The sequence below is a fragment of the Taurulus bubalis genome (assembly GCF_910589615.1).
Source record: "Taurulus bubalis genome assembly, chromosome: 11".
Taxonomy (NCBI): Eukaryota; Metazoa; Chordata; class Actinopteri; order Perciformes; family Cottidae; genus Taurulus; species Taurulus bubalis.
Genome location: NC_136599.1, coordinates 7,651,717 through 7,678,430, shown reverse-complemented (window position 1 = coordinate 7,678,430; position 26,714 = coordinate 7,651,717). Strand labels below are relative to the sequence as shown.

The 26,714-nt window shown below is 39.0% G+C and overlaps 3 protein-coding genes across 3 annotated transcripts; all 3 read right to left on the bottom strand.

Moving 5' to 3' along the window:
• Nucleotides 1–9,825: 9,825 nt before the first annotated feature.
• Nucleotides 9,826–13,193, bottom strand: LOC306743929 (acidic mammalian chitinase-like; the record flags this gene model as incomplete). The annotated part of the gene is given in 13 exon segments (XM_079226492.1): nt 9,826–10,079; nt 10,192–10,324; nt 10,438–10,554; nt 11,269–11,275; nt 11,277–11,449; nt 11,945–12,068; nt 12,170–12,294; nt 12,379–12,544; nt 12,633–12,689; nt 12,776–12,788; nt 12,791–12,822; nt 12,824–12,974; nt 13,169–13,193. Coding segments are annotated over 13 exon segments (1,377 nt in total).
• Nucleotides 13,194–14,770: 1,577 nt separating this feature from the next.
• On the bottom strand, nt 14,771–19,052 carry LOC306743928 (acidic mammalian chitinase-like; the record flags this gene model as incomplete). Its single annotated transcript, XM_079226491.1, has 10 exons — nt 14,771–15,030; nt 15,232–15,364; nt 15,478–15,594; nt 16,280–16,462; nt 17,810–17,933; nt 18,018–18,142; nt 18,222–18,387; nt 18,476–18,532; nt 18,618–18,822; nt 19,028–19,052. 10 exons carry the CDS (start codon nt 19,050–19,052, stop codon nt 14,771–14,773), a joined length of 1,395 nt encoding a protein of 464 aa, XP_079082617.1.
• A 2,130-nt stretch (nt 19,053–21,182) lies between these two features.
• Nucleotides 21,183–26,445, bottom strand: LOC306743927 (acidic mammalian chitinase-like; the record flags this gene model as incomplete). The annotated part of the gene is made up of 11 exons (XM_079226490.1): nt 21,183–21,487; nt 21,581–21,713; nt 22,225–22,341; nt 22,504–22,686; nt 23,157–23,280; nt 23,371–23,495; nt 23,661–23,826; nt 23,932–23,988; nt 25,986–26,190; nt 26,300–26,329; nt 26,421–26,445. The coding sequence occupies 11 exons, from the start codon at nt 26,443–26,445 to the stop codon at nt 21,183–21,185; spliced, it is 1,470 nt and encodes a 489-aa protein (XP_079082616.1).
• Between the last annotated feature and the right edge of the window lie 269 nt (nt 26,446–26,714).

The window sequence follows — 26,714 nt, the reverse complement described above, 5'->3', positions numbered from 1 at the left end:
TAAAACGTAGGAAATATTGTACTGGTGGTACACATGTGTCGATGGAATCCAACGAACTTATACTTTTTTGTCAACAAAGCCTGAAAGCGACATGAAGTCCAGCCAACTGCTCCATTGGACTCCATGTTTAATCTGACCACAATTTTCTCTCATGAATCAAACAGGAGGACTTTCTGAACTGTTCTGAAGCTCTCATTTCTACACCTAAACGTGCACAAAAGTCTTATCTCTCATGATTCATATAGCTTTCAAATTCAGTAGTTTGACAGGTTTATTTCCTTAAATCCACAGTCCAGTCTGCCTCTAATCAGTCTGCTGGCTGGCTGACTGTGTGTCTATGTGCGCGCTGTGTGAATTACAGTAGCGTGCGCACACGTGTAATTACAGTTGCGTGCACGGTTGCGTGCACGTTCGCGCATGTGTGTATGTCACTTTAAATACAGAGATGAGGAGCAACAGTTCCACTGACGTTCACGGTCACATTTTAAATTCCACAAAAAGAACAAGCATACCCGCAGCATATCAGTTCGGCTGCTTCTTTCCTCTCTGTTTATTACTATTACTATTTGGATGATTTGACCATGTTTTTGCCTCTGAAGCTGGTGTTTAAGATGGTTTGTAGCCAATCCAGTCCCAGTCTTAAGATCTCGTCTGCCCTTCACCCTGGCGCCCTAATCACCATGGTAACCAGTGACTTGTGTCTGAAGCAATAGCTGCACTCAAGTCCATCACAAATACAGAAATGACTCCTTGATAACCTCAATAACACATCTTACTACCGGTAATATATATATATTGCGACGTCTTATGGCAGTAGTCGCCACACCATAGAAATTTCTTGCGAAATTTTCTAGTTTGCATATGTTGCTGCAAAAGAAGCGCTGATTGAATAATGAAATTAATTTATGATGTATTCAAATACCAGCATCTCACCTTGTAGTACACATTTGGAAAGGGAGGGTGAGGGGGGTATTTAGTTGGTTGCAACCTGCCACAAACCACCCGATGGCACTAAAACTTACACAGTGTCCCTTAAATGTTACACATCGCCAAGTCTTAAAATCCAAAATAAACAGATTGCAACCAAATTAATTAATAACTTAAGGCCCTTTAAAAAAATATTTACCATTCAATTTTCTTCTTTTTTAAGTAGTACTGGTCTGGAAAATACCAACATGTGAAAGCCCTGCTTATACTTGACTTTGTACTGACACGAAAAGGCCTATATTTTCTTGTAATAACTTACTTGTGTGTGTCAAAGGTCAAGCCACCAACAGCCAACAGAGTTTTGAGCAGTGGATTTCTGTGAGAGCAAATAAAATGTTCAGTAAAGCTCAACATCATTCGCAAAATTCATACAGTATTTAGACCCCTTCACTTTTTTTCACTTTGTATAGGTTTGCACTGACCTGATTTTGAGTCCATTAAAGGACTGATAACGTTGTATGTCAGTTGCACAACTAGGGACCAGCTTGTGTTGGTGGCTAATGTCAGAAAAGGCATAGATCACGTGGGTACACTGTTTCGGGTGGATGTCTGAAACTGTACATTTTCCTTCCTCCTCTCTATTTTCAGCCTCGCTGTCATAGTAACACACCAGCCTGGTGGAAGAAGCTGAGAAATGGAAAAAATCATCAAGGTATGAATTAGTTTTTGAAGACACCAATGATATCAAGATCTTTCTTTACCAACAGCTGTTGAGTTAGGTACCTTATTTATCTGATATTAATATTTTGGAATATAATTAATGCATGTTTTGTACTTACCCAAGCTGACAATGATCAAACAGAGACCTTCAAATAGAGAGACTGGTTAGAATTCGGCCAAAAACAAAGCTCAACAGTTTAGTCCACCCAAATTACAAATTTAAAACTAAATACTAATCTGTCACAGTAGAGATAGGTTTACTTTTATTTTTCCAAGTTAAATATATTGCTACCCCAATACATTGGAGGTGAATTAAATTGTGTTTTACATTTAAAAAAATTCAACAGTAATATAAAATCTGGAAAATCAACAGTGTGTCTTGTGATGATTATTCAAAGTAATGGGGACAACAATGGTTGTCAGTGAATATTCTAAATGCAATATTGAACTAGTAAGCACCACAAACCACATTCCATTTAATTGTAATTTGAGGGATAGAAAACATGGGTAAACAAAACAAAAACTAGATGTGCATGGCTAGATACCACTGAGACAGTGAAGGTTTTTGGGCTGAGGGTGAACTGACCCTGTAAGAAAACATTTACTTGACCAGCATGCCTTACCTGCAGTTAGAGTGAGCTTGCACATGTTGTCTCTATGTGATTAGGCAGAAAGAAAAGAACAAGAAAAAGGTTTTCAATATGTCGCGGAAAATCACATTTTTCTAAATACATCCTCACTCTGTTGTTGTTGTTAATAAAGGGATAGTAAAGTTGATGAGGAGCTTATCCATAGTCAGTGTATTAGTTGGCGGTCCGCATGCCCAAAGTTAAGACAAAAGGGCAGGAGCACCAACACAAGATCAAACGATATAAACTGCTGTGGACAGGGCTCAATATTCGTTTAAGTGTGTGCCATTTTTAGAATATCTGACATGGAACTCTACTGAAAGTGAAACTTATCTATAACGTTTCTGTCAATGTGGTCTTGTGTCTATGAAGTTTCAGTTCGGTCCCCCATTGGAAAGAGCTGTCTGACGGCAAAAGTGATGAAAACATTTTTAATATAGCATACACTAAAACGGATATTGAATTTTATAAATTTCTTTGAGTTGGCTAATATTTAGCTGCTGGCCCTGTCCACAGCAGTACATTGCTTTACTCGTGTATCTGTAATTCGGCTCGATTCTCCAAACTGGGGGTATGCATACCACAATCTACTGTAGTAGTAATACACTGACTATAACAATACTTTATACAACCCCACTTAAAACTCGAGAACAATCCCTTTAAAGTTTTGCGTCAAAACCGATCATCTTCAATTAATTGTAGCCTAGTGCCCAAATTATTTATTTAGTCACGGTCAAGTCCTTTCTTCAATACAGTAAAATGTAGTTCTGCATTTTGTGTCAAAATTGAAAAGTTAGTCAGCAATTTACTGTCTTAAAAATTAGACAGACCGTAAAGGACTTATCATTCATTCTTTATTTAAATAGTTTTTTTGTGCACGCTTTGAATGTATCTTTGAAATATAACTGACAAAACTGGCTCTCAATACTGCACGCTCCACCTACTACTCTGACATTATCCACTCCGGTTCTCAACAATAAATAAACTCAATAAACTCAAACCTACGGACATGCGCTCCCACTGCCCCACAGCTGAGAAATGTAACTCCTTCATGTCATTCTACAAAGACGAAATTGAGACCATCTACAACCAACTTCCAGGCCCCCAACTCAAAACCTACCTGGACTCCAACCAACTGTACAAACCATTTCAATCCGGATTCAGATTTCATCACAGCACAGAAACCGCCCTAATCAAAGTCACCAAAGACCTCCTCCTCTTCTCTGATGACCACTCCCTCAACATCCTCATCGACCTCAGTGCAGCCTGACACCATCAATGACCAGCCTCCTCCACATCATATGCCTTCACAGTCTTCATTTCCACTGCTATACCGACGACACACAGCTCTACATCTCCACCAAATCCATCACACCCACTACCTACTCCACCGTCACCAACTGCCTCACAGATATAGAGACTTGGATGCAAGCCAACTTCCTCAAACTCAACAGCGACAAATCTGAAATCCTCATCATCGGCCCCAAACCACGAAACAACTTCTCCCTCCGCATCGATGGCACCACAATTCCACACTCACATCTGTAACCTCGGTGTCATCATCAATCAAACCCCTTCCTTGAACATCACGTCAATCACATTACAAAAAAACGCCTTGTTTCATCTTAAAAACATATTTTTGACCCTTCCTCTGCTCCTTCATACATTTCTACCCTCAAGATAGGGCCTCCTCCATTGCTGCCCCATCCCTCTGGAACTCTCTCCCTCAGCACCTCAGACATTATCTGTCACTTGCCACTTTCAAAACTGCACTTAAAACTCTATTTAAATTTGCTTTTAACCTGTGATGTGTATTATATATATTTTGGTTTTGTTTCTTACTGTTATGTCCTCTCTATTGTTTGTATTATTTTTTGCTTTTATTGTTTCTGTTCTTACCATGTAAAGTGACTTTGAGTACCTTTTAAAGAGCTATACAAATAAAATGTATTTTTATTATTAACATTTTACAGGTACGGTTTATGTTTACTAACTGTCAACAAATGGTGCAAAACAAATACTATCTGTATAATACATAATATTTAAACAGAAAAAATGAAAGACGAAATGAGGAATTTGGAGAAAATGTAACAATGTAGCTGTCAAATATCAAAAGACTAAGGAGAAGGAAAGACGTACTCAGCAGCAACATGACATATCACTCTAACCACAGATATATCCCCGAAGGTATGAAATGGAAGAATGATGAATTGTAAGATTTTAAGTTTCTGAGCAAGATAGTTACAGAGGGAGCAGGTACAGCAATATTCATAACAACTAAGAACATGATGAAAATTGAGTTTGAAATAAAATGGTTACTTACAAAGAAAATGTTGAAGGGCGCATAAATTCTCTCTCTACTTTGAGTGATGACTGAAGGATGTCTCGCTGCAGTGCTTTAAATAGGCAATAGACCGCTAACATTGCGGCTAACTAGGGTGGAGCAAGAAGGTTGCCAAAGCAGTTGACTGTTGGCAGTTGATAGTTAACTTAATAACCTCCTTGAAGGTGATTAACCTATTTGACAGTACGCCTTATTTACATTATGATTCATGATCTTGAAATCAAATTGTATTCAATGACGTAGCATCAAACCAAGTCTGTCTGTTAAGGAGGTTCTTTCACTCTTACAGGGGGACTAAGAACCATGCGGCCATCAGTATTAATGTGTACCAGAGATTGATTCAGACTACTTACCTATTGATTTTGGATAGATTAAGCAATGTGTCCAGTTAAAGAACAACAAGAAGGAGAGCACCAAACAACACAGCTAGCCAAAATTATTACAAAGTTGCTTGTCAGTTGCTTGCAATTATCTTGTAAAACTCAATAGTTATACTAAGTGACCAGAGAAATAGAAATACTTGTCAAATATATTACAATAGCTCTGTAACAATGTTGTGGTATTTCTGGAAATTAGTGCAGAATTAATATGCAAGAAAGGTCACCTTCGAGACTCAAACCGGGGACTTTTTGATTTTATGGTCAGCATCTTAAAAGCCTATCAAACCCCAACTTTACTTCAATATTAATAAACTCTGAAACAAGTGATAGCGCTCCGTACAGTAGCATTGGCGGGGCTTCAGGTCTTTGCAAACTGAGTTGAACAGGCTGCGGCTCATTGACCTGTAGTTACATGTTTCTGCTGGCGGGGCAAGGGCAGCCAAACAATTAACCTGATCCAAACTGGCACTGCACTTGTACTATCAAAAACAACCGTTACTTTTATGGCATGATACTTGTAAAAGAAAACCAACAATACATGCACAGAATAAGACTATAATTTGTAAGAATGACCAACAACAGCAGTGTAATGGAAAAGCACATCTAATTACACAGGGTTTAAAAATGTACCAACAAGAACATAGCCACACCAATGGTTAGCTTTGATGAAAATAAGGCAATTGTTGAAATAATTACCCCAGATTTCTTAAAATAAGGCGTGTCCTTAAATAATGACACACACACACACACACACACACACACACACACACACATACACACACGCAAATAGCACACTTTAATGGGTGAGAAACACTTTGTTGTTATTACCCTGCATTGACACTGCATTGGCTGCAATAAATATGACACAGTACACAAACTCACTCTCAATTCATCAAAAGCCGACGCTTGGTCAGTGGCCCAAAGCTTAAAACTGAGTGTTATTTTTGGATGTGACAGTATTTGTTACGTGCATAAAGTCCCTTGCCAAAATATGCTTTCAATGTAGGTTTGCTACAAAACTACTTGGTTAGGCTTAGGAAAATATTGTTTGTTGGGTTTAATATGTTTGTTACATAAAATAGGTACACGTGTTACTTACCTAGTGCTAATTAAGCATGTAAGTTACATAACAAAAGTAGAATAAAACATCATTGGCTTTTTACACAGGACACAAATAACGGCCTCATGCATGAGTCATGTGTTTGTTTGTTCAGTTATTGTTTCAGTTATTTCCAGCTTCAGAAGTGCATGTTTTCATCTGTCTTTAATATTGTGATACTTGGGTAAGGTTACTGAGTAATTGTTATTCAAATACATTTTTAAATTAAGAAACCCTGCATGTATCGCAGTTGCTGATAAAGATAAGGCGACAGTAATATAATTAGTATTATATTATTTGTAGGATTAGAAACCAGTGTTGGTTGCCCAGCAATGTGCCCAAATAATATTATTTCATATTCATTAAAGGAAGTTGTTTTAATTAAAAAAGACTAACTCATTTAACGTGAGGAAGAAGTGATGCAATCACTTTATTCAATTTGAGGATTTTGTTCAAGAACATTTTTTAGGAGGTTTTTCACTGAGGTTGTCAGTAAATATAAGGACGGACATTAATTTGAAAACCTTAATAGAAACTGTGAATGTTTCAAAGCGTGACCTAGGCATAGCTACGTCAAATGTGAATCCCTGGTATACACAATTAATTACTGTACTAAATTTGCGCCTTTTACTCTGAGAGGATTTTGTAGCAGTCAATGTGGTTCTTCAAATTTAAAGGGAATTTTCTTACTTGCGACTTGCAAATGTTGACTTATTCGAGAAAAGAGCGGGTCGTAAAGCTCATCCTTCTCTTCCTCTGAAGAATGTGGCCGTCGTCCAATGAGACCCCAGCGTTGGGTTTGGACCAAAAATTACACCTGCTTACTGGGCCCACACATTCGCAAAGAATGTGTATTTTTCAAGACGATGTATACTTTTCATAGTAAGCTAAGATCTTATTTAGGGAATTTGGCTTTTCCTCTTTTCCATAAAAGGTGGAAACAATATCAGTGGAAGGCTGGCTCACAGTGAAATGCATGCTTTTGGTGGTGGCCAGTATGCTTTTTAAGATAGTGTGTGTATAGAATGGTTTGAGGTCTATTTAATAGAGACACTGTTGGTCTGTTATGGGTGTAGCTGAGTTGCTATGCTACGGCTTGTTTTTCAGTTGAGGGTTTGTCACAACACAAGTTTACACACACTACTTATTACAAAGTAAACTATTTTACAGAAGTGATCCTGATACTCTCAGGTATCTCCCTTGAGTGATATATTGTATACATACTGTATATACATAGCATAAATCTCTGAAGTTAGCAGAAAATAGCATTGCTTTCTCTCATCTGCCTTTGGCATGCAAAGTACAATGCATGCATGCGTCATTTGTGCTTTTGGCACACCTACTACTAATTTTGCTTTTATGAGGCAGATATAGCCACAGACCATAAGCATTTAGAGCAGACTTTACAAGTTAGAAGGTGTTGCTAAAAATTGCTCATGGAGGACAATGACATGTCGTTATTGAGAATAATATGATATGCCTCTATAATTGGCACATAAAAGGACACTGAATGTTTGGCGTGTGTGGCTTTACAGGGCGGCACATCTAAGGTGCAGCAGGGGTGATACAGACAAACATGCTGTTCTTAGGAGTCATATGTCAGTCACTCTGTGCCCTGGGTCTGGTTTATGACATGCATGTCTTTGTTTCGGGGCGACCGTGGCGCAGTGGTGAGCAGGGTCGTCCTCAAACTAGAGGATCAGCAGTTCGATCGCCAGCTCCGTTAGCCTGTGTCCTTGAGCAAGACACTTAACCCTAAATTGCTCCCGTAGTTGCGCCTACGGTGTTTGAATATTAGATAGTCCTGATGTGGCTCCTCTCATCAGTGGATGAATGATTCCTATGTAGAGCGTCTTTGAGTATTCAGAAAAGCGCTATATAAAATCAAAGAATTATTGTTGAGATGTCAGTTTGGGATTTACATTGTCGAATTAAGAAGCCATTTGTGTATGTTGCTGCACCCCTGGCTCGTAATTAAATCATATGGGCATCAAGAACATCAACAAATATTACATTATCAATTGCATGCGCTCAAATAAAAGTATTTTGGGCTAAATTAATATTTGCTTCTCTCTATGGCTCCAACTAGACTATTCTCAGAAATAACTGTTCAACAATATTCAATTTGCACAATATTTACAGAGCAATCTGAAAGTTTTCAGACCCTTTCACTTTTTTCCCATTTATGTTGCATCCTCTTTCTAGAGCTGGCTGCCCACCTAAACTGAGCAAGCAGAGAAGAAGGGCCTTGGTAAGAGAGGTGACCAGCTTATAATTGCCTGCGTAAAGGGACCAGACAAATAGAAATACTTGCTCAATATAATACAGTAGTACCGCATGATGCTGTTGTATTTTTTAAGTTTGTTAATATCAGATTCTCCATTTAACTGTGCACATACAGGAGATTGAAAATATCTCCACACTAACTAGGAATCTAACTAGGAAGTGTGAATATGCCTGAAGCTTTTGCTGCTAAATACAACGGTGTGGTGGCATCAATCATTATGCCATATATATCACTCATTGACTCGTTAGAACATATTTGTTTCTGACACCTAACTTCAACAGAAGTGGTTTTGGGTCATTTCCAGCTCTTCAATTTTCTGTCTACAAGGTGCAGTCACGGAACTTTACTGATGTTGAGTTAAAATCCAAATGAAGGCCACTTTAGTGATTTAGTATATTTTATACTTAATTGGCTTCCAGTTGAAAAAGACTTGTTCAATTAAGGTGAGACTTGTAATTGTTAATAATGAGGTCGTCTCAATAATAGCGTCTGGGACATTTCCAGACAATTAAAAAATGTGATATGTTTAAATGATAAATAGAATAATTCAACTATAGCAAGTATAAGTATATTGAGTTATTTATTGCAACAAGGGTCCAGAATAGTGTAAAATTTGAGGATTTTTGGGGTATGACCCACAAACCCAATATCTTCTAGTATCTTTTATTCAGTGTGGAAAATCAGAATGTGTCGTTCTGACTGGAACACGGCTCCCAAAACCTGAATGAAAAGCCTGGTGTTGAACTCCGGCCGTATGCATTCTATTATAGAGCAATACAATAGGTGTTAAACAGGAAAGCACTGCAAGTATTACCACTGTTGGTAATATACAAATACACCTCCTTAACCCTATAATATTTCACTAGAAATATTTTAGGCATGCTATAGAAGCCATCCTGTACACAAGCCAACATGTGAATAAGGAGAATACTGGCACTTATCTTTTTCAATTACAAGCCCCAAGCATGTTAGGCAGGTTAGATGTTAATGTAAAAGTGATGTGATTGATTACATTTTCAGATGCTAACATTTGGTGTTTTACAGATGCAAACTAATTTGCATTACTGTTTGAGTTTCATATCCACTCAAGGCATGCAACTAATTGTATGCAGTTCCATGTGGTGCTTTGCATCAAAAAGACACATGTATGGTGTTTTAATGGAGGGCATTGTTTCAATGTGTGAGATCAGGTCTCAGAGTATGTGAGACATGACAGTTCAGGCTACTGATAAAGTTCCTAAAGTGTAACTCAAGGAAACACAGAATCCAATGATTTTGTAAAGATAAGTATTGTGTTTAGCGCTTTAATTGTTGAAGAAAAAAGGTTCACAAGATGTTAAAATAATGAATTTCACTTAAAGAAAGTCTGGTCTCTGAAGTACTTTATTCCCATTGTTGAATTATCTGAACAAAACAATTCCTACTTCGATCAGAGCTCGTCAGTTACAGCATTTGCAGCTATGGTCATAGACCAAATTAGCTGGGCAGTCCTTGATCCAGGGGTTGCCATTGCCACAATGGTAAAAGGAACCCGGGGCATCAGGTTTGACATGAAGCCCATCAGCCTTTGTAGCACAGAAATTGTCTACGATGGTGGGTGAAGTAGGGATTGTTGGTCTGGGACGAGGTGCGGTGTTTATCGACGGAGTCACTTGAGTTGGGGTGGTTTCCATAGTGGGAAGGGGAGGAAGATCTGTAGAAATAATAGTACATTTTCTTTAGTCTGTCCAGTCATAAATGTCAATACAAAATTACTGGTTGGATCCTTGAAAAAAATACACTAATATATATCTATCTCTACTCACCCTGGGATACAAGAGAGCGAAGGTGGCTGATGAGGGGGTAGTTTCCCTGTCCACAGAACTGTCCCTTGAAGTCATCCAGATCCAGAGTCCAGACAAAAGCTCCTCCAAAACGGTTGTCCTTCAGGTAACGGGCCTGAATGAATAACGACACAAACACTTCAACAACAATGTATGCACTTAGACTTTGTATTTAACTTCTGGTATGACAAAGGAAATCAGCAATGTTTTGTAGAAACACAGGATTACCTTGGTCTCAAAACTGTCTTTGCCATCATAGCCAACCCACTCATTTTGTTTGCACGCATATGGAACTTTCTGATCCTCAATCAGCTGGACACTGGCCCCTTGAAGAAAAGTGCAAATCTGAAAAGAGGGTTGAATTTAAAATTTTAAACTAATATATTACAATGTCTGTATTCAATGTTCAGAGTACTAATTTAGCAGCGAACAACTACTCACTTTGAAAATATATAGTGGAGTAATGTTTACCCGAGCAGAGAATTAAGTCACTCTATTTCTGTGCGTGTTATAATTTTGCGCCGTTCACATGGCCAGGCCGACACATGTGAACTTTAGCATGTTAGTGCGTGTGCCTCACTGGCTAGCTCACACTGCACTGATACAGAGTTTACAGCCAATAAAGCAGTCTCCTCCGACAGCATGAATTAGGTCAAGTAACGCCCTCCCCATAGACTGTACATGAGAAGTGGGCGTAGTTACTTCAACTTCACCAACTTCCATAAAGTGAAAACACATTGTGAAAGGGTTTAAAGTATATGACAGGGACGAGAGAAGAAAGTTTATTGCATTGACTTCACTTTTCAGATATGGAGGTTGACGCCTGGCTCATTATTCCCCCCTAGGTAAACATTGTTGCCGTTGTTTGCACGGTTAGTGTTGTTATCAGTGTGAGCTGCAAGACGCAGGCTCAGCCATTGCCATTTTGAGAGCCGTAGTGAGGCAATAGCTATGCTCTGAATTGTGCGTCCTTTCGCGCACCTTTGAAGTTCTGTGTGACGACTTCATAAAACATTTATTAATTTAGAGTTAAATCCAGTGAGTAGTTGCCAGTTTCACCTCAAAAGGCCAAGAAGCCGGCATCCTTTGTAAAAACACCAGCAGCAGCAGGACTACTGGTTGGTGCGCCAACCTGACAGGATGGAGTAGACAGTCGAAATGCCCTCCCATATGTTGCAAAGCCCATATTTAACTTTTCTACGGGTGTCCCCTTGTCCCGCCAATATCTCATGGCAAAGTCCTGAAATGTAAACACAGAGATAAACAGAAGCCAAGTATACAATCAAATATATTGAACATTTAAAGAAATCTGCTATAGAAACTGCAAACTTAATGATGTTTCTATCTTCTACTTTTATGCGAATGTTGGCAGTTTTGCTCATTGGGCTAAACAGTTTGTGGCACTTCTCTAGTTGCCATTACAAAATACGGAGCGATTAAGTAATGAATAGAGAACAAGGCAATCGTCAAAGCAAGGAAAACCTGAGGGAACTTTGGTGTCCTTGTGTAATGTATTAATTTTAGGCATGTTACAGTCTCCTTATAACACCTCACAGATCTGATGTTTTTATGTACATCTAAAAGCTACTTCAAGGAACTTTCATTTTGTATTTTTTTGGCATTTCCTGTGAGTTTTTTTAATGTGCAGATTTAGAAACTGGATACACATGGTGGATGTTAAGTAAAGTATGCCATTACATTCATAATGATGCCAAACAATGAATCCTGTACTCACAGTATTTAAGAAAACATTGTCCCCGGTGTCATGGGATCCCTTGTACAAAGGACTGTGATGTCCTGTCACTCTCTGCCAGGTGCCATGAAAGTCATACGTCATCACATTGATGAAGTCCAGGTACCTGATGAAATGGACGCAAGATCAAAATCACCAGAAGATGACATCTAATCATTCACTGCTAACAACACTAACCATACTGTGGAGTGTAACATGTTGGTTTACTTTGCCAGCTCTGCGATTTCATAACCAGCATCAATAGTTCCTTTCCCAGCCGCCACAGCAGCAGAGACCATTAATCTAGGCCGACCAGTTGCTGTTCCCTCAGTCAGATAGGCCTCTAGTAGTTCCTGTACACCATAGCAACATGGTGGTCAATTTGTGGTTCATGTTTTACATAATTTAAACACCAGAACAGTTATTTTGCATCTGATCTTGCATAACAATGTGAATCTCTGCTTGTCCTCCGGAGGACTTCCTCTTGCAGCGGGGTATTCCCAGTCCAAATCAAGTCCATCAAAACCATATTTTCTCAGTAATTGGACAGAAGATTGGATAAATGTACTTCGGTTGGCTTGTGTTGCCACCATTGTTGTGAATCTGTGTAGAATTTGGGAGGAAATGTTGCCTTCAATAAGACATCAGAATACATTAATCTTTAATGATTGTTTTGGGCTAAATATCTCACTTTGATGTTCCAAAGTTCCAGCCTCCGACTGCCAACAGTGTTTTAAGATTTGGATTCCTATGGGAATATATAAATGTAGTTGCTCCAAAGCACTATTTTGCTCAACAATTTGAAAAAGATAATGCAAAACATTTTGGACTGACCTCTGTTTGAGTCATTAAAGGATTTATACAGTGCATCATCATTCCATTGTGACCAACTCATTCGCCTCATTCATTCCAGAAAAGGCATATATCAGGTGGGTACACAGGTTTGGATCAATGTCCAGAGGCATAAACTTCCCATTGGCAGGTCGGTATTGGGACCAGTTAGTAAAATAACACACCAGTCTGGAGGACGACACTATTCATGGAGTAGCAGAAATTAGAGGATAAATCACTTACTTTCTTTAGTTGCTTTATGCTTGTTCAATATTAATTGTTCTGTCAACTCAAACTCACCCAAATCACCAAAGACCTTCAAAAATACATATGTAGTTAGTAAATATTAGGTTAAACTGGTTTAGTAAAAACAATTACATTTGCATTGTGCCTTACCTGCAATTAGAATGAACTTGCACATGGTGGTTGTGGTTGGATGAGCTCTTTTCGTGTCAAGAAAAGAGCACTGAATAATCTTCTCTGGTGATGAAAAAAAAAAAAAAAAAAAAAACACAAACCATGATGATGATTAACTGGGAACAAATTGACAAATTATCCATGCGGAAATTTTGGACTCTGAACCGTCGCGCCATCAACGCTTAAATAAACACATTTGGTCAACATGGATAGAATAAACAGGGTGCGAATGACCCTTTGAAACCTATAGTCGAACATATTGTCACAGATTATTTCTCAATGTTTGGACTGTCAGGTTGTGATTTAAGTAGGACCCAAATGCCACAGTTCCAAGTAAATTTATTCGACAAAAGAAAACTCAGGTCAGGCTTCCAAAACAGGCCGAGGAACAAACAAACAAAAAAACAGGGGCCTCACAGGACAGCTCACGGTGATGACAGACAGGGGAAAAACCAGTACAATCCGACAAGGGGACAGGAGACAAACAGGGTTTAAATACAAGAGGAAGGTAACGAGGCACAGGTGGAAAACAATGAGGGCAACACAGGTGAAGGGAATACACAATCAGGGAACAAGGCAGACAGACAATCACAGAGGCAGGAAGTGCAGGAACACAGAGGACACACAAGACAAGGACTTCACAATAAAACAGGACACCAAACAAACCAACATCATAACATGGACTGTCTGACATTTGTATTAATAGGCTCGTAGCAGCAGGAGGCGTTGACAAAAAACTGCAATCAAGTCGGACAGTTGTCAGCTGCCTTCAAAGTATACACAGGAAGTCACAGAAAAAAGTACTTCCTGTTAGTACCAAACTTTTGTTTACTTGTAGTTTACAGATCACGTTTGGATTTATTATATGTGTTTATAAATATATATATATATTTATGTAGAAATGACTGTGTAGCTGCATCCTTTGGTATTTTTAGGTCTGCCTGTGAAATACATTACTACTGGTTTAGATATGTGTTATGAAAATACGATTTTGTATTATCAACGACACAAGATGTGTTTTTAGATTAAACACGAGACGAATAGTCAATAATCGAGAGTTAAGTATTACAACTACAAATAAAATAAGGATTTTCTACAACACGTGGTGTTTGCTGTCAGATCTAAGAGCCAATCAGCTCTCTCATGTGGCGACAGCCAGGCGTTTCCCATCATGCACTGGGCCAAGCAGTCGTTTGAGAGCAACTGCGGCGACTGACTCTGAAATCGACAGCCGGCTTAGTCTCGTGAGAGTATCGTTGACCACGTGTGCATGACGTCAGAGCAAGTCGGGACCAAGTCGGACACAAATCTAACCGGCATGCATTGCGCGCCGATCGCCGCCGATCGATTCTGCGCAGAATTGGCTCATCTCAAACGAGCCTAATCATGCAACTCACCCTTTGATTGGTGTCAATTCACCCATTTCTTCAAAAGCTAAAAAAACATCTTCACAATAAATGTTAAAATAATAAAATTCACTCCAAGAACGTCTGGTCTCTGAAGTACTTTATTCCCATTGTTGAATTATCTGAACAAAACAATTCCTACTTCATATACTACATTGCAGAGCTCGTCAATTGTTTACGGCCAGTTACAGCATTTGCAGCTATCTTGAAAGACCAAATTAGCTGGGCAGTCCTTGATCCACGTGTTGCCATTGCCACAATGGTAAAAGGAACCCGGGGCATCAGGTTTGACATAAAGCCCATCAGCCTTTGTAGCACAGAAATTGTCTACGATGGTGGATGAATTAGGGATTGTTGGTCTGGGACGAGGTGCGGTGTTTATCGACGGAGTCAATTGAGTTGGGGTAGTTTCCATAGTGGGAAGGGGAGGAAGATCTGTAGAAATAATAGTACATTTTCTTTAGTCTGTCCAGTCATAAATGTCAATACAAAATTACTGGTTGGATCCTGAACAAAATACACTAATATATATATATATATATATATATATATATATATATATATATATATATATATATATATATATATATATATATATATATATATATATATATATATATATATATATCTACTCACCCTGGGATACAAGAGAGCGAAGGTGGCTGATGAGGGGGTAGTTTCCCTGTCCACAGAACTGTCCCTTGAAGTCATCCAGATCCAGAGTCCAGACAAAAGCTCCTCCAAAACGGTTGTCCTTCAGGTAACGGGCCTGAATGAATAACGACACAAACACTTCAACAACAATGTATGCACTTAGACTTTGTATTTAACTTCTGGTATGACAAAGGAAATCAGCAATGTTTTGTAGAAACACAGGATTACCTTGGTCTCAAAACTGTCTTTGCTGTCATAGCCAACCCACTCATTTTGTTTGCACGCATATGGAACTTTCTGATCCTCAATCAGCTGGACACTGGCCCCTTGAAGAAAAGTGCAAATCTGAAAAGAGGGTTGAATTTAAAATTTGAAACTAATGTATTACAATGCCTGTATTCAATGTTCAGAGTACTAATTTAGCAGCGAACAACTACTCACTTTGAAAATATATAGTGGAGTAATGTTTACCCGAGCAGAGAAGTAAGTCACTCTATTTCTGTGCGTGTTATAATTTTGCGCCGTTCACATGGCCAGGCCGACACATGTGAACTTTAGCATGTTAGTGCGTGTGCCTCACTGGCTAGCTCACACTGCACTGATACAGCGTTTACAGTCAATAAAGCCGTCTCCACCGACAGCATCAGTTGTTATTATCTCATAGACCTCTATACAATCAGACTTTTTTTTGCAACGAGAGAAGAAAAGATGCAAGTTTATGGCATTGACTTCACTTTTCAGATATGGAGGTTGACGCCTGGCCCATTATCCCCCCCTAGGTAAACATTGTTGCCGTTGTTTGCACGGTTAGTGTTGTTATCAGTGTGAGCTGCAAGACGCAGGCTCAGCCATTGCCATGTTGAGAGCCGTAGTGAGGCAATAGATATGCTCTGAATTGTGCGTCCTTTCGCGCACCTTTGAAGTTCTGTGTGACGACTTCATAATAAAACAACATTTATTCATTTAGAGTTAAATAGATTTACAAATTTAATAGACAGAGTTAAATCCAGTGAATTGTTGCCAGTTTTACCTCATGAAAGGCCCAGAAACCGGCTTCCCTTGTAAAAACACCAGCAGCAGCAGGACTACTGGTTGGTGCTCCAACCTGACAGGATGGAGTAGACAGTCGAAATGCCCTCCCATATGTTGCAAAGCCCATATTTAACTTTTCTACGGGTGTCCCCTTGTCCCGCCAATATCTCATGGCAAAGTCCTGAAATGTGAACACAAAGAGACAAACAGAATACAAGTATACAATCAAATGTATTGAACATTTAAATACATTTAAAGAAATCTGCTAGAGAAAATGCAAACTTAATTATGTTTCTATCTTCTACTTTTAATGCGAATGTTGGCAGCTTTGCTCATTGAGCTAAACAGTTTGTGGCACTTCTCTAGTTGCCATTACACCATTACAAAAGATGAGATTAAGTAATGAATAGAGAACAAGGCAATCTTCAAAGCAAGGAAAACCTGAGGGAAATATGGTGTCTTTGTGTCATGTATTAATTTTAGGCATGTTACAGTCTCCTTATAACACCCCACATAACTGATGTTCTTAAGTACATTTTATTTTATTATTAATTTTTTTATTTTGCAGGGACAATGCACACTTATCAACAGTAAAGCTGTAAGTGAGCCAGTGAGTTAGCCAGAGAGGCTAATTTTCATCTGCTGTCCCTGGACAGATTTCTTTTGATGGCAGCCTGAAAATACATTTTCAATAACACAATGAAACTAAGATAGACAGACAGTAATGTATAGACAAAACTAATTCACATCAAAGAAAAGTGTATCCAGAGTAGATGCATGTATAAAACACTGGAGGCACATACAATACATTAACTCTAAACAAGACAAGATAAATGCACACACCAAATAAGCAGGCAGGACAGACAGTAATGCTTGCACACCTGATTGGCAACAAGACATTCTTTAAGGCTATGTTTGAAAGACTTGTACGTTTCTTTTGTGCGTATGTGTGATGGAAGAGCATTCCATGAGTTTGCTGAATTCACCGAAAATGCAGATTTGCTAAAAGAGCTTGACCTATGTGAAATGACACAATCACCTCTTAAAGCAGATCTAGTGTGTCTGCCACTTTGAGTGTGTTGTTTAATAAAATCACTAAGCGGAGGCGGAGCCATACTATGTCAAATTTGAAAAACCAGAAACACATCAGTGAATTTAATGAGATGCTCCCAACTCAAGATATGGTGTTTGATGTGAATATTGCAGTGATGGTGACTTTTAGTTTTTTTATCCAGTGTCTTTATAGCTTGTTTATGGAGATTATGGATAGGTTTTAATGTTGTGCTGCTGGCTTGTGACCAGCTGGTTAAGCAGTAGGTGAGATGGGGGATAATCATTGCATTCAAATACAGTTTCGCAGCCTCTACATCTAAAGCTACTTCAACAAACTTTCATTTTGTGGCAGTTTTTGGCATTTCCTGTGAGGTTTTTTAATGCGCAGATTTAGAAAGAGCATACAAATGGATGGATGTTGACTAAGGTATGCCATTACATTCATAATGATGCAAAAAATGAATCCTGTACTCACAGTATTTAAGAAAACATTGTCCCCGGTGTCATGGGATCCCTTGTACAAAGGACTGTTATGTCCTGTCACGCTCTCCCAGGTGCCATGAAAGTCATACGTCATCACATTGATGAAGTCCAGGTACCTGATGAAATGAATGTGAGATCAAATTCACCAGAACATGATATCTAATCATTGGGATGCTGTGGAGTGTAACATGTTGGTTTACTTTGCCATCTCTGCAATTTCATAACCAGCATCAATAGTTCCTTTCCCAGCTGCCACAGCAGCAGAGACCATTAATCTAGGCCGACCAGTTGCTGTTCCCTCAGTCAGATAGGCCTCTAGTAGTTCCTGTACACCATAGCAGCATGGTAGTCAATTTGTATTTCATGTTTTACATAATCACCAGAACAGTTATCTTGCATCTGACCTTGCATAACAACGTGAATCTCTGCTTGTCCTCCGGCGGACTTCCTCTTGCAGCGGGGTATTCCCAGTCCAAATCAAGTCCATCAAAACCATATTTTCTCAGTAACAGAACAGAAGACTGGATAAATGTATTTCGGTTGGCTTGTGTTGCCACCATTGTTGTGAATCTGTGTAGAATTTGGGAGGAAATGTTGCTTTCAATAAGACATCACAATACATTGATCTTTAATGATTGTTTTGGGCTAAATATCTCACTTTGATGTTCCAAAGTTCCAGCCTCCGACTGCCAACAGTGTTTTAAGATTTGGATTCCTATGGGAATATATACATTTAGTTGCTCCAATTACTATTTTGCTCAACAATTTGAAAAAGATAATGCGAAACATTTTGGACTGACCTCTGTTTGAGTCCATTAAAGGATTTATACAGTGCATCATCATTCCATTCTATTGTGACCAACTCATTCGCCTCATTCATTCCAGAAAAGGCATATATCAGGTGGGTACACAGGTTTGGATCAATGTCCAGAGGCATAAACTTCCCATTGGCAGGTCGGTATTGGGACCAGTTAGTAAAATAACACACCAGTCTGGAGGACGACACTATTCATGGAGTAGCAGAAATTAGAGGATAAATCACTTACTTTCTTTAGTTGCTGTATGCTTGTTCAATATTGATTGTTCTGTCAACTCAAACTCACCCAAATCACCAAAGAAAAGACAAAGACCTTCAAAGATACATATGTAGTTAGTAAATATTAGGTCAAACTGGTTTAGTAAAAACAATTACATTTGCATTGTGCCTTACCTGCAATTAGAATGAACTTGCACATGGTGGTTGTGGTTGGATGAGCTCTTTTCGTGTCAAGAAAAGAGCACTGAATAATCTTCTCTGGTGAGAAAATATATGCAAACCATGATAATGATTAACTAGGAACAAATTGACAAATTATCCATCCCAAAGTTTTGGACTCTGAGCCGTTGCGCCATCAAGGCTTAAATAAACAAATTTGGTCAACATGGATAAAATAAACAGGGTGTGAGTGACCCTTTGAAAACTATAGTCCAACATATTACTGTCACAGATTATTTCTCAATGTTTGGACTGTCTGACATTTGTATTAATCATTCCCATTGTTGAAATATCTGAACACAAAATTCCTACTTCATATACTACATATCAGAGTTTGTCAATTGTGCGTCCTTTCGCGCACCTTTGGAGTTCTGTGTGACAACTTCATAATAAAATAACTTTTATTTATTTAGAGTTAAATAGATTTACAAATATAACATATTATGTTGTGGCAAAATGATGAGGAGAGACGTTGATTTGGAGTTGCAGCCTAGTGGGAAGTGTTTTAATGACACATTCAACAAGACCAGAGTTCAGAATTTTTAACATAAGCTTTATAGTTTAATGCAGCCTCCCAGATCACCTTCCATCAATCAGACCAATCAGTTGAAACACAAACAAAGCCCATCCGGCTTTCCAAATATGGTACGTTCTCTATGCTCTTTTGGTGTAACCTTCGGTTGGTAGATAATCTTTTGCAGAACACACAATTCATGTGTTTAAATGTGTTTACTTGACCCAAGTTTCATGACAGAAAGTGTCATTGCCCACTTCATAATTTCTAGAGACTATTTGTTATAAAACCTAATGTGTTCAACATAACAAGTTACATATTACGTTTTCCTTAGGATCCCAATTGTAAGGTGTTCAAACTATGTTATATAATGATTTTCTCCAACGAGACAGAGTTAAATCCAGTGAGTAGTTGCCAGTTTCACTTCATAAAAGGCCCAGAAGTCGGCTTCCCTTTTAAAAACACCAGCAGCAGCAGGACTACTGGTTGGTGCTCCAACCTGACAGGATGGAGTAGACAGTCAAAATGCCCTCCCATATGTTGCAAAGCCCATATTTAACTTTTCTACGGGTGTCCCCATGTCCCGCCAATATCTCATGGCAAAGTCCTGAAATGTGAATACAAAGAGACAAACAGAATCCAAGTATACAATCAAATATATTGAACATTTAAAGAAATCTGCTAGACAAAATGCAAACTTAATGATGTTTCTATCTTCTACTTTTATGCGAATGTTGGCAGTTTTGCTCATTGGGCTAAACAGTTTGTGGCACTTCTCTAGTTGCCATTACACCATTACAAAAGAATACGGAGCGATGAGATTAAGTAATGAATAGAGAACAAGGAACTCTTCAAAGTAAGGAAAACCTGACAGAAATATGGTATCTTTGTGTCATGTATTTATTTTAGGCATGTTACAGTCTCCTTATAACACCCTACAGAACTGATGTTCTTAAGTACATTCTTTAAAAAAAATTGTATTAGGTTATTTTGCAGGGACAATGCACACTAATGAACAGTAAAACTGTAAGCAAGCCAGAGTTAGCCAGAGAGGCTAATTTTCATCTGCTGTCCCTGGACAGATTTATTTTTATGGCAGCCTGAAAATACATTTTCAATTTACCTTTCTTAAACTAGAGACATACTGATATTTCAGTCTCCTGTTTCTATCAGATGACCGGCCAAGGATGTGTTTGTAAGCATGTACCAGATGTGAGTTTTCAAGACGAAGTCACTGCATTAGTCAATAGTACAAATATTTGTCTTCTAACAGTTTCAGAGTTACAGAATTAAAAGAGCTTGACCTATGTGAAACGACACAATCACCTCTTGAAGCAGATCTAGTGTGTCTGCCACTTTGAGTGTGTTGTTTAATAAAATCTCTAAGCGAAGGCGGAGCCATACTATGTCAAATTTTAAAAACCAGAAACACATCAGTGAATTTACATGAGATTCTCCCGCCTCAAGATATGGTTCCTGTTTTTTTGTGAAGTCACCATGTAATCATGTTTTATTTATTTGAAAGTCTATGAAATGTAATCAAAATCAACATTTTAGAAATAAAAGACAGTTTTGTTTCATGAAGAAGACATTTATTTAAGGCCAGTCGCAGCAGTTGCATCTTTTGCTGAAAACAAGATTAACTGAACACAGCTGGATGTGTGTGTATCCGTGAGAACACTGATAAAAGGAGTTGCGGTTATTGTCGTTTACGTAGAGGCCGTCAGCCTTCCCAGAACAGAAACCACTTCCAGAGGCAGCCGTGGTTGTTGTTTTGGCAATGGTAGTTGTTGGAGCAGTCGTAGTTGTCGGAGCAGTAGTACTTGTGCTGTTGGCTGAGCCAGGGTGATTTGTCGTAACCACTGGTGGATGTGTGGTTACAGGCAGTGGAGGTGGAACATCTAGTAAAATAAAAAACAATTTAAATTCAATAGATTATGAAAGGTTTTATTTGTTCAGTGAAGATGGTGAAATATTTACGTGTCAGATTTTACCTGAATCCAGCAGAGAGCGCAGATAACTAATGAGGGGGTATTTTCCCTGGCCACAGAACTGTCCATTAAAATCATCCAGGTCCAGAGACCATATGAAGGCCCCTCCAAATTTGTTATCTTTCATATACTGTGCCTATATGGAATATAAATTAGAGAAAGTGCTTTAGTTAGAAATTAAAGTTTAGTTTTGTAATATATATAATGCATTGTTTTGATCACATATAAGAATCCCCAAACATAAATAGGAAATAAACAGGTTAGCAAATGGGTCCAAGCCCAATTGGGAGAAGCTTTATTGTAAAGTATATATTTGCTCATCTTTGTGGTGTTTATATGAACAATGTGGACATGGCAAAAATGCTAAAGAAGTAAAAAATGCTAAAGAAAACAACTTTAATTACCCAGAAAAAGATATTCCATACCTGAGGTTGTGTTAAGCCTAAGGTTTCTGCTCAATCTAAGGTATTGAACATTGTTTGAGCTGCCTGCACAGCTTCTTTGTGGTCAGCTATACCTAGCGCATGTACTAATTTAGGAGGCAAAGAAACCGATAGCTGGCAAGTAGTGATACTGATATGGTACTTTTACTATGTTCATATTATTTCCATAAACATATATGTGGAGGGTGATATGTTACTAATTACCTTGATTTCATAGCTTTGCCTGTTATCAAAACCAACCCACTCATTTCCTTTCATGGCATAGGGCACCATTTGTTCATCAATCCAATGGAGACTGGCTCCTTGGAGGAAAGTACAAATCTGTAAAAATGGAAGAAAGTGATATTCAAACATCATTAACATTTTTGATGTCTTAGCTTGAAACTATTTATGTTGCTGTATTAATTTAATTTGCACTGAGTTAATTTAAGTTATGTATTATATCATGTCTTATGGTTGTTCTTGTATTGAACCTTCACTGACCTCATAGTAAGACCAAAACCCAGCTTCACGGGTGTATGGCCCAGCAGAGGCTGGTCCGCTGGTTGATGCCCCAACGCCGTTAGCTGCTGATGATGTGCGAAATGTGCGTCCATACGTAGTAAATCCAAGTATAAGCTTTTCAAGAGGAGCACCTTGGTCTCTCCAATATTTTATAGCAAAGTCCTGTGAGAAGAAAAAGAAAAGAAAAGAATGTAAGCGTTTGCAGGGTTTGTTAACATTCAAAGTTGGCCCCATTAATGAGGGTTAAGGTGCTCACCAGCGGGTGAAAGACAATTACAGAGTCACTTATTTTGGAACAAGCATTGTCCGCTTGACTTTTTGCCTCACCATTTTCGACATTTTCATAGCTTCATTTTGAAAGCATGCTTACGATCTGACCGCTGGTCGCTATAATTTTATAGAGGTGGTGTGCAGAAACAGCCCAAACACAGCAACATTTAAATGAAAGAGATAATACAGGCAGAGGGCAGGGTCCCTACAAACCACTCCACACATTTCTAGCGGGTCATACAGGATTACGGGATTATTTTTGGAAGAGGCTATGCATTCATACACTCCTTGTGTTTTTAGAAACAAGACATCTTGTTGGGTGCTGAGGATGATGACAGAATTGTGTTAAGAATTTTACTCACCACATTGTAGAAGATGTTGTCGCCCTGATCGTAAGAGCTGCGGTACAGAGGGCTGTTGTGACCAGTGAACGGGTCCCATGCTCCGTGGAAGTCATAGGTCATGACATTGATAAAGTCTAGGATTCTGTTAGACAAGCATAATATCACAAAATAGAAAGGAACTCATTTATTTTAACCAACTTTAAAGCTAAATGACTACGTCACAGGAACTCACTTTGAGACCTCAGCAATCTCATAACCACTGTCGATGTTTCCCTTTCCTGCAGCCACTGCAGCTGTGAGCAGCAATCGTGGTTTGTTGGTCTCAGCTGCTTCTTTTTCGAAGGCAGCGAGTAGTTCCTAAATGCAAGAGGAAATAGTTGAGGCTAATCATGTTTACGATGTGAGAATATTTATAATCAGAGCGCTTCATTATCTCAAACAAGGATGCTGTGTTGGTGCAGCATCCTGCAGGATTGTCAATGGTGATCGGGACTACTGGAGGGCTATATTTTACGAACTGACCTGGCAGAGCACTGTGTACCTCTTCTTGTCCTCTGGTGGGCTTCCTCGTGTACCAGGATACTCCCAGTCCAGGTCCAGCCCGTCAAAGCCATGCAGTCTCAAGAAACGGATTGAAGACTGGATGAATCTCTCACGGTTGGAAGGTGATGTAACCATGACGGTAAATCTGTCATCATGTGAGAAAAGTTATAGCGACACTGTTGATGATGTTCTCATTGTTATATGAGATACTGTAATTAACAGCCTTGCTGTTGAAACCTTGTGGACTCACTGTGATGTTCCAAAGTTCCACCCTCCAACAGCCAGCAGAGTCTTTAGCTGAGGGTTTCTGTGCAGGATAAACATAGATTAACAATTAATTAGTGAAGGAAGAAGTTAGACTCTTTACTGCTACTGTAAAAGTAAGCAGTCCCTCAATGTAAAAATAATACATTACAAGTAAAAGACCTGAATGCAAAATGTCACAAAAAAAATCTTCTGTAAGAGTATTGTATTTTTTCCCCATATCAGTGATAAAACGGCATAGTATTTTTCATTTTTTACTCATGCTCGGTTTCTCCTCAAAACCCTTTTTCTTTAATATGATGTATATATTTGCCTTTTTTCTTCAGTTTTTTTTGCTGCCTTTTACTCTTGTGTGCATTGGTTTGTCGTTTTCTTGTAACCTCTTGCTTTATCTACTTGGTTAAAATAGGCTCGTTCGAGATAAACCAGTTCTGCGCAGAATCGATCGGCGGCGATCGGCGGCGATCGGCGCGCAATGCATGCCGGTTAGATTTGTGTCCGACTTGCTCCCGACTTGCTCTGACGTCATGCACATGTGGTCAACGATACTCTCACGAGATCAAGTCGCCGTCGATTTCAGAGTCAGCCGTCGCAGTTGCTTTCCAACGACTGCGTGGCCCAGTGCATGATGGGAAACGCCTGGCTGTCGCCACATCAGAGCTGATTGGCTCTTAGATCTGACAGCAAACACCACGTGTTGTAGAAAATCCTTTTTTTATGTGTAGTTGGAATACTTAACGCTGGATTATTGACTATTAGTCTCATGTTTGATCTACACACATTTCTTGTGTGGTTGTTAATACAAAATCGTATTTATACAACACACATCAAATCTACTAGTAATGTATTTCACAGGCAGACATAAAAAGACCAAAGGATGCAGCTACACACACATTTCTACATAAATATATATTTACAAACACATATGAATAAATCTGTGATCTGTAAACTACAAGTAGACAAAAGTTCGGAACTAACAGGAAGTCATTTTTTCTGTGACTTCCTGTGCCTACTTTGAAGGCAGCTGAAAACTGTCCGACTTGATCGCAGGTTATTGACAACGCCTCCTGCTGCGGCCGCCTGCTCTCGTCTGGATTCCAGGTGAGGCGCAGCTCTAAAGAACGAGCCTATTGTCACCACTGCTATCTGATAACAGTGGCAGTTTTTTTTTTTCACAATCTCCTTATAAGGAAAATGAAATAGGCTCGTTTGAGATGAACTGTGCCTCAGCTGGAAAGTAGACGAGAGCAGGCGGTAGCAGCAGGGGCCGTTGACAAAAAACTGCAGTCAAGTCGGACAGTTTTCAGCCTCCTTCCAATAATACACAGGAAGTCAAAGAAACAGTTCCTTCCTGTTAGATCCGATTTGTAGGCTACTTGTAGTTTACAGACCTCGTTCGGATTAATTCATTTGTGTATGTAAATATATGTTTATGTAGAAATGTGTGTGTAGCTGCATCCTTTGTTCTTTTTATGTGAACACTTTGCTGCTCGTTTTGACATGTGTTATATAAATAAGCTTTATTGTTAAAAATCACACAAGATATGTCTTTAGATTAAACCTGAGACTAACATCCAACAATCGAGCGTTAAGTATTACAAGTACACAGGAGAATAGGATTTTCTACAAAACATGACGTTTGTTGTCAAATCTAAGAGCCAATCAGCTCTCTGATGTGCCAACAGCCAGGTGTTTCCCATCATGCATTGGGCCACGCAGTCGGTGGGGAGCAACTGAGGCGCCTGGCTCTAAAGACTGTGGCGGCCTCACTCTTGTGTGGTTGTTGTTGACTGCGTCTGCATGACATCAGAGCAAGTCGGGATCAATTCAGACACAAATCTAACCGATATGCATTGTGCACTGATCACCGGTGATCGATTCTGCGCAGGACTGGTTCATCTCGAACGAGCCTATTGATACCACTTAACCAGACACAGTAAAACATGCAACTTCCTCTCTACTGCAGATGAGATTAGTCGTTGTCCAGTAACAGTGGATATGACTGCAGACAGACTGATGCTGCAGGCAAGAACAACTCACCTATTCTTCAGTTCATTGAAGGATTTGTAGAGAACATCATCATTCCACTCATAGGGCGCCAGCTCGTTAAAATTGTTGATTATTGAAAAGGCGTAGATCAGGTGTGTGCAGAGGTTGGGATCTACATTGGCAGGCAGATATCTGCCAACACCTGGCCTATACTGGGACCAGTTTGTGAAGTAGCACACCAGTTTGGTAGAAGACACTTTTAGAGGGGGAAACAATTATTAGAGTTGAGTTTCTATTTTAGGTCATAGGGATTAAAAAGCAAATCACAATTTATAATAGAAAGAAGTTAAATAATGAATGCATACCCATCTGGAGACACATCAACAGAGACAGTCCTTTAAAAAAAAGATATAATTTAATTATTTTTTTAATTTGCACAAGATAATTGCATGTGAAGGAATGAACAACTGAAATAATGTAACTTACCAGCCAAGATTGTTAGTCGAGCCATGTTGTTCTTTTCTTGAGAACTGCAACAATAAATAAAAAAAAGAATTGTGAATCTTTATGAGATTGCGCTATATGTTTTGTAGACTGGAACCAGTTTACCATCTAGAGGCTGTACTATAGGTAATGCTGCGCAAAATACAACATAGGCTCCTGCAACCTGTGTGCTGCTGGCTTACCTGTTCCCAGTGATTGGCTGAATGTGCCAATGATGCACCTGGGAGTCCTTTTTATAGGCATGATAAGACAGGGACAAAGGGCATGACAGCGAGG